The following is an 8371-nucleotide window of genomic DNA, read 5'->3' as shown; positions in this document are numbered from 1 at the left end:
GGTTTCTCAATCTCAAGCCCAGCCGCCACCACCGTTTGCAATAGCAAAAGCCAAACGGTTTCCCAGGAAGTTCTGCTCCATGGAGTTGGCAAAGTTCTAGCCATTGGGAAAAGGAGGAAGAGGTGTTGCTGGGAATCAGCATTTATAAACGACTGTCCAGGGAAAAATCCACTAGAAACATAATGAGGGTAGTGCCCTGATAACGATTTCTAACTTAGTATGCTCATCAAAATTACACCTGCATGGAGTTTAAACAGGTTTCCCACAAACACAAACAACCCCCCCCCCCCACCCCCGGCTCTCCTGCCCCCTTACATTTCTGCTCCCCAAGGCAACTAACTGTGTTCCTTCTTTTCCTGTTGGTGCCATGCCCACCGCTCTGACATCACATCTGCCTGACAGGTGGCTTTCCAGTGTTAGGCCCTTCACCACTGGCCTCCCTCTGTGAAGCCAGCGTCACCTCTCACCCACGGCACCTCATCACAGCCCCTGGGGTGGGGTGCGTGTGCGGGTGCTCCTACAGGAGAGGATTCTGGGCCAACGCCCCTCCAGGAGGTGAACTAGGATCAAGGGAAGGAGAGCACCAGGCAGGCCTACCTGGGAGGGGCCTGAAGAACTTCTCATGCAGATGCAGCAGGTCCATCAGCATGTTATGTCCCACTAAGGGCTGCTTGGAGGAAAGCAACAGGGAGGAAAAGGAAGCTTTATGAAGGAGAGGAACGGCACTCCTTCCAAAGGGTGCAGCTGCAGAACCCACTGCATCCTGACCACATGGCCATCCCATCGCCACCCTCCTCTCCCTCCCGGAAAAGGAGAAAAGCAGTGAGCAGGAGGGGCCTGAGGCCGGCCACACTGGGACCCAAACTGGGAAGCAGAGAAGCACTCCTTCCCGGGAGTTTTAGGTCAATCAGTGCTGAAATGCCTACGGACAGTCTCTCTTCCGGTCTACCCACCATGCTTTGGTGCCAGTCAGGTCCGCATAGCCAGTTCTCAACAGGGAGGAACCACTCATCTCAAGATCTCCCTGTCGGAGCCCAGCGGTGCCACAGCCAGAGAGAGAGGCCGCTGCAGACCCAGAAGAGAGAGACTTTCTTTTCTTTTTAAATATATTTTATTGGTCTTTTACAGAGAGGAAGGCAGAGGGATAGAGAGTCAGAAACACCGATCAGCTGCCTCCTGCACACCTCCTACTGGGGAAGTGCCTGCAACCAAGGTACATGCCCTTGACCAGAATCGAACTTGGGACCCTTCAGTCCGCAGGCCAATGCTCTATCCACTGAGCCAAACCGGCTAGGGCGAGAGAACCTTTCCTACCTTCTGGGCTTTCACCAGCATCTGGAAAAACACAGAGAAGCCCCTGGCAGAGAGCAAGATCTTCTCCTTCCAGCAGCTCTCTCGGTCGGAGGAGGTGTTCTGGAGGTACCAGCGGTGCTGCCTGCTCACCTTCTTCACTATCACCTGGGATGAAAGGAGACAGTTCCCCAATCCTGGGAGCGCTGCCAAAGACCTGGTCCTTCATCTCAAAGGGGAGGCGGAGAGGGCGGGAGAGGGACAAAAAGAGACAGACAGACACATTTCACAGAGGCCCGCTTCGGCCGAGGAGAGAGAGGATGGGTGGCTCAGGTGCCCACTCCAGGGGAGGACTCACCGCCTGGTCTCTCAGCACCGTCCAGATGTCTGGGAGGGCCTGCCTCAGCACCAGCTGGACCTCGAAGGCCTGGAAGCCTACAGCAAGGAGACACAGCTCACACAGAACCCCGCGGCCTGGACCAGCTCTCCGCCTCCCCTCGAGAGGGGCCGAGGGAACAGGAGCTGAGAGGCCCGTCAGATGGGAAAGGGCGCCCAAGCCCAAGGCCCACGCGCAGGGACCGGGGACTGCGGGTTGCGCAGATCTTCCAAGGCTCACACATTTCACTGCGGAACAGCAACGGGAGGCCTGGCATACGCGCCGCAGCCCCACAGAAAGGCCTCAGGCCTGGGACGCTGGCAACCGTGCGGCGCAGACTCAAGTTTTCCAAACTTCCAGTGTCTGACGGAAACCCCGGTTTGGCACCAGCAAAGACTGCCAGTTATTCTCCGTGAAGAGACAGGCTCACTGTTTTTCATTTGACAATATGATTAAAAATACCCTCGTCAAAATAACTACATTCGGTTCTTTAAGAAAAAATAATACTCCATGAAAGAAAATAAAAAAGCTGCTAATTCAGCTCCCAACTCAAAATGTGCACGAGTTCTTTTCCTCAAGACAGGCCCTGCAGTGTTGTAGGCGGCAGCAACGTCTAATGCGTACCGACTTCTCGACATGTGCATTTGGACACACAGAATGTTTAAAAAGATGAGCAAAGATGGAGGTTTAATAAAATTAAGAATTATTACTGCTTTGCCAAGGAGAGTAAGTAAAATTTGATTTTTTAAAATCCTCACTTGAGGATATATTCATTATTTTACAGAAAGAGAGGGAGGGAGGGAGGGGGAGAGAAAAAGAGAGAGAGAGAGAGAGAGAGAGAGAGAGAGAGAGAGACCAATCGGTTGCCTCTCGTATGTGCCCGAACTGGAGCCTGAACCCACCACCAAGGTATGTTCCCTGACCAGGACTCTAGCCCGCGACCCTTCGATGTGCAGGACAACACTCCAACCAACCGAGCCACACTGGCCAGAGCAAAACTGAATTTTTTAAAACTGAGAGTAGCCCTAAAGGGTTTGGCTCAGTGGATAGAGCGTCGGCCTGCAGACTGAAAGGTCCCAGGTTCGATTCCAGTCAAGGGCATGTACCTTGGTTGCGGGCACATCCCCAGTGGGGAGTGTGCAGGAGGCAGCTGATTGATGTTGCTAACTCTCTATCCCTCTCCCTTCCTCTCTGTAAAAAAAAATCAATAAAAAATATTCTTAAAAAACTGAGAGTAACTGGTGACAGAATCCACTGATGCCTAGCATGAGGACGGCATGCCTTCATCTGTGCCAGGTGCTGACAGGTCCGCCCACCTGTGCTTCAATGCCATCAGTGCAGATGGCACCTGACAGCGGCAAGTGATAGCCGAGTGGTATTGTGACACTACTTTCAACCTCATGGACCCCTTGGAAAGGGCCTGACACCCCTGGGGTCCACGGACCAGGGCATGTTCACTGGGATTGCACTCTGCACCGTGGGGGGAACTCCGGGATCAGAGTAAACGCGGGGACACAGGACACTCAGGGCTGGGCTCCAAGGCGGAACCTCCCTTCCTTCACCTTAACATTCAGAAAGTCCAACAGCCTTCACCTTGGAACTGAGGGTAGAGGGCCTCTCCACCAAGGCCCTGAGCCAATGCCTGGCTGGGGAGAAGAGGGTGTGTGAGTGACCCCCTGCCTACCAGCGATACCAGGGAGTGTCATCCAGTCGCCTTCCTCCGCCAGGTGCAGCCACCGAGTCACCTCATCGATCACCGCCTTCATTTGGTCTTTGTCCAGGGAACTGAAAATGGGCACAGGAAGGGGGAACGTTGGAGGAACCCTCCAGAACCGCGAGATGATGTGAACCTGGGAGCGGCTCCTGAGCCTCCAGTGTTAACACTGTGATCCTGGCAAGAAAATGCACCCAGAAAAGACCATTTGTTTTCCGAGCCGGCTCTGCAGCAGGACACAGGCGCTCGGCAGGCCCCGCCCACGCGTGCACAGGGGACCGCGCCGTCCTGGCTGCCTAACAGCGCTCAGAGGTGAGAAAGCACCATCTGGTGGAGTGAGGAGGAGACAGGAACTCTGTGAGCACATCTCCTCCTGTCTTAGGAAAGAAGAACATCATGTTATTTGAGGTACAGAAAGCCTTTTCATGAAAATAACAGAAGGCTCAAATTTCACATGTTTTTTTTCCCCTTACAAAAAGCTACATTTTTATGTGAAAGCCACAAAAAGAGTAAAATTTTTTAAAAAAGCAAGAAACTCCAACATCACATAAGACAATGACCTGGACCCAATGATGCCTCCTCATTCTGCAGAGTTAACAGCTGTCAAAGGCAGGAACCTGAAGCCCAAGGAGCTGAAACAGTGTGTTCAAAACCAGGGAACTGACACAGGGCCTGCCCGGGCCTGGGGGCTGCTCCTTCCACTACACATGCTGCCACCCGCCCACCACGCCACCCCCAGCCCCGCTCTGCAGGAGGGCAGGACCTCAAGGATGACAGCTGGCACTGGGGGCCAAGAGGAAAGGGCAGAAGCCCTGCCCTCAGGGGACATGTCCATCCAAGTTGAGGCATGTGACCAGCTCGGTCAGGGTCCCCCTAAAAACTCCCAAGGTCACACACCATCCGCAGTGAGTCCCACAGAGCGGTGTCCCCACAGCCCTGAGGGCAGGTCCTGCTCAGAGCACCAAGTTAAGGCTCTTTGCCTTCTTCCTTCATTTGAAGCCCTGAGCTCCCACTCGGGGCAGAGAGGCTGCCCCCGCAGCGTGGGGATGGGTTCGCCAGCACTAGGGAGCAGTGATGTGCGACTGAGCGCAGGCCAGACGCCTCCCCAGCTTAGGGGACGCGCGAGGTCACCACACTCCGGAGGCCCACATACCCAGCCCCGGAGAACCCCACCAGGCACCCGAGCGTGGCTGTACCTGCGGACTCTCCAGTTCCCAGTCAGGATGTTGTGTTTGATTTGCTTCTCCTGCTCTTCGTTCATGTAGGGGATTCCATGTTTGAGAAACTAAAGACAGGAAGAGAAGCAGGAGGCTGGCCGGTGGAGCCACCCTCTGCGTGGGGAGCAGAGCGAAAAGAACCCTCCTTCGTCCGGTTTCACGTGGACGTGAACGGGAAGGAAACGGGACCAGGGACCCTTCCGAACCCCGTCTCCCTCCCCCGTGGCGCACCTTGTTATAGTCGAAGCCATACTGATTCAGAAACTGTACACTAGAGGCCTGGAAAGAGAATTCCGAGTCCAGAATCCCAAAGGTCGTAGGGAAGAGAAAGAAGTTACAGGAATGGGCTATGTACCTACAAAAGAACGTGAGCATCAGGAGGAAAAGCCAAACCCATTTTCAAAACTCTGGCTCAGAGCAGGCTTCCGAGTGGGCTCCTTTCCCTTGAGAAGCATCTGAATGTCGGCTGTTCCGTCCTGTGACTGGTCCGGGGGGGGAGGGGGGTCCATGAAAAGAGGCAGAGACCCTGCCCTTGAAGAGCAGGATCTGCCCTCGCCCCCCACCCCTTCCTGAGCCCTCGGCACCGCCATCCCATCGGACCGTTGGTGCCTGAGCTACCTCGCCCTCCCCTCGGGGTAACACTATGTTCACTGCCACCCTGGAGGCCCATGCAGGACGCCATGGCAACAGGGAAAGGAGCGGTGAAGGTGCAGGGCAGGTGTCAGGAAAGGCCCCCAGAAAAGGTGTTGCTTCCAGAGACCTGAAGGACAAGCCGAGTCTGCAGGGGAGAGAGCAGGTGCAGGCACAGAAGCAGGGGAGAGGATGGGGCGTCCGGGGCCAACGTGGCTGAGAGCCTGAAGCAGAATTTGGGGAGAGGAGGTGGAGACGATCACTGGGCAAGAACCAGGTGTCATGCAAACGTCTTTATACGTACTTGTTCGACTCGCCTTCGACGCTGGAAAACACAGACAGTCCTAGAAGAATAGCGGGGGGTGAGCACCAAAGAGCTCCCAGAAGTTAACTACCAAAACAAAACGTTTGAACAGTGCTTTGAATCCAGAAATACTGCGGGGGCTTTAGAAGAGGATAAGCTCATTAAAAAAAGGAGGAGGAACAGGAGGAGCAGAAGGAGAGGAAGAAAAGACAGATCCAAAACACCAACCTGGTCAAAGTGTAATTCACACTGGAATTACTCAAACATAATTGTGAACGGTTCTTCAAACACAGGAGTAAAGTTAAAGCAACATTTTTATAGTTTTAAAACTAACCAGGGGGAACACCCCAAACCATGAAGATGTATATATTTAATTGCCTTCAAATGTCTGCATTGTTAAAAAGACCGTTCACAAAGTGAAAAGGACTTCCGAGGAGGGGGAAAACAATAGAAACAGATCTATTTCCCATACTTTTCAAAGAGGCCTTACCATCAAGTTAAACAACCACAACAGAATTAGCGAAGGACAAGAAGACAGCAACACACACACAAAGATGTTCACCATCATTCACAGGACAAGCAAGGGTCAGTAAAATCTGTCCAGGCCTGTTTTTATAAATAAAGTTTTATTGGACTACAGCCATGCTCATTCATTTATATACGGTCTGTGGCTGATTTCCATCAACAATGGCAAAACTGAGTAGTGTAACAGACCACATGGCCTGTAAAACCGAACAGATTTACTGTATAGCCTTTACAGAAAAGTTTGTTGACCCTGTATTAATAATGTCCATCAGAATAACAAGCACATCATTTTTCCTCCACTCGGTGAGCAACATCCAGTTAAGAGTGATAACAGCCAGAGTGAGGGACGGGAGCAGGCACATTCACGTTGTCAGTGGGAGTCACTGTCATCTTGTGGATGGTTGGTAGGAGGAGGAACAGGTTGGCACCACACAAGACTTTAACACATCCTCTTTAACTCTGCAATTCCACTGCGGAGGTACCCCACACACTTAGCATAACATATATTCACAAAAGTGATGCATAAATACTCAGCTAGTTGGTGCAACCTTGTTTTATCAGACACTAATGTAACCAAAGCATGCATCAGTAGGCGATTGAGTCAATGGACACATTCATAGTTTGGAGTACAACTGTTAAAAATGAACAAGAGGTCTGCGTGTGCTGATATAGCCTGAGCTCTACACCCCTAAGTCAGTGGTTCTCAACCTTCTGGCCCTTTAAAAGAGTTCCTCATGTTTTTACCCCCAACCATAAAATTATTTTCGTTGCTACTTCCTAACTGTAATGTTGCTACTGTGATGAATCGTCATGTAAATATCTGATATGCAGGATGGTCTTAGGCGACCCCTGTGAAAGGGTCGTTCGACCGCCAAAGGGGTCGCGACCCACAGGTTGAGAACCGCTGCCCTAAGTGAAAACAAAAAGATGCAGAACAAAATGTGCCCAGTATGACCTTGTTTATGTAAGTTTTCTCTAAAGAAAAATCATACACATTTTTCCTTGGAAGAAGGTTCGGGTTCCTTAATGTTGATTTAGTTAGGCATGAAATAGTGCTGCTAAATCAACTTCCGAGTGTCCCAAAGTGTACGGTCCGACAGGCATAACACGACCAAAAGCCAAACAAGCACAGAAGGTGATAGCCAGGCCCTTTGAAAGATGTCCAAGCTGTTTGATCAGTACGAACAGGAAGACACTAAAAGTAGCTCTCCTAGTAACTCAGGATCACACTCACCAATCTGACAGATTGTAAATTGCTGAACACTCCGACGGGTCTTTAGGTACCACTCCGATGGCAAGTCAAAAAGACTGTGAAAAAACGGGCATCTCATTCCACAGGCCGTGAGATGGCATCAAGGCGCCCAGCCTGGCGCTGGATCAGCACCTCTCAACCACTTATGGGGAACATTACTAGCATTTCGTGGGCGGAGGCCAGGTCCCCAGGGCCCCACACAACACGTTATCCTGCCCGCCCAGCGCCAATGGGTGCCTGCTGAGAAACCAGGCTGGTATGGTATGGCCAGGATGCCACCCGAGGGGCACAGGTGAGCGCCTCTCTAGCTCAGCTCTAAGGCAGCTTTAGCTTTACCTGATCTGCTGGGACCGGGATACGTTAGTGCGAAGGCCCGTGAACTCTATGTCCAGACCTGCCGGGAAGGCAAAAAAGACAAGAGTCCCATACCCTAGCTCCGTGGTCGGCAAACTGCGGCTCGCGAGCCACATGCAGCTCTTTGGCCCCTTGAGTGTGGCTCTTCCTAAGCCTTAGGAGTACCCTAATTAAGTTAATAACAATGTACCTACCTATATAGTTTAAGTTTAAAAAATTTGGCTCTCAAAAGAAATTTCAATCATTGTACTGTTGATATTTGGCTCTGTTGACTAATGAGTTTGCGGACCACTGCCCTAGCTGGTTTGGCTCAGTGGATAGAGTGTCGACCTATGGATGGAAGGGTCCCGGGTTCAATTCCAATCAAGGGCACTATGCCTGGGTTGTGGGCTCGGTCCAATGTTCAGGAGGCAGCCAATCAATGATTCCCTCTCATCATTGATGTTTCTACCTCTCTCTTCCTCTCCCTTCCTCTCTGAAATCAATAAAAAATATATATCCATATATTAAAAAAAAAAAAGAAGACGGGAGTCCCCAGGCGCAGACCAGTGCCACCGCTGTTCACGCTGGAAAATGGCTGTGAATGCTGCAGGTGGCAAAGTGCTTGGCTCACCTTTGTGCTCAAGAAGCCAGGTGACTTCAAAGGGAAAACGGAGGGAGCCAAAGCCAGGCCAGGCCACTCGGGTCCCGCGGCGCGGTACCGCCCGGA

At 51.9% G+C, this 8371-nt stretch overlaps 1 protein-coding gene across 1 annotated transcript in view; it reads right to left on the bottom strand.

Moving 5' to 3' along the window:
- The window catches only part of PNLDC1 (PARN like, ribonuclease domain containing 1), a 17863-nt gene extending 10097 nt beyond the window's left edge, over positions 1-7766 (bottom strand). The window contains exons 1-9 of the mRNA XM_015560036.1: positions 7645-7766; positions 7291-7364; positions 5532-5571; positions 4829-4952; positions 4577-4665; positions 3351-3451; positions 1649-1725; positions 1315-1458; positions 598-670 (exon numbers count right to left, since the gene is read on the bottom strand). Of these exons, the coding sequence (XP_015415522.1) occupies positions 598-670; positions 1315-1458; positions 1649-1725; positions 3351-3451; positions 4577-4641 (460 nt within the window). The 5' untranslated portion in view covers positions 4642-4665; positions 4829-4952; positions 5532-5571; positions 7291-7364; positions 7645-7766. The remainder of the gene's footprint in view (positions 1-597; positions 671-1314; positions 1459-1648; positions 1726-3350; positions 3452-4576; positions 4666-4828; positions 4953-5531; positions 5572-7290; positions 7365-7644) is intronic.
- Between the last annotated feature and the right edge of the window lie 605 nt (positions 7767-8371).

The sequence above is a fragment of the Myotis davidii genome, unplaced genomic scaffold (genome assembly GCF_000327345.1).
Source record: "Myotis davidii unplaced genomic scaffold, ASM32734v1 scaffold1494, whole genome shotgun sequence".
In the NCBI taxonomy this organism is placed as follows: Eukaryota; Metazoa; Chordata; class Mammalia; order Chiroptera; family Vespertilionidae; genus Myotis; species Myotis davidii.
Note: the sequence above shows the minus strand (reverse complement) of the source record. Positions and strands in the feature narration are given on the sequence as shown.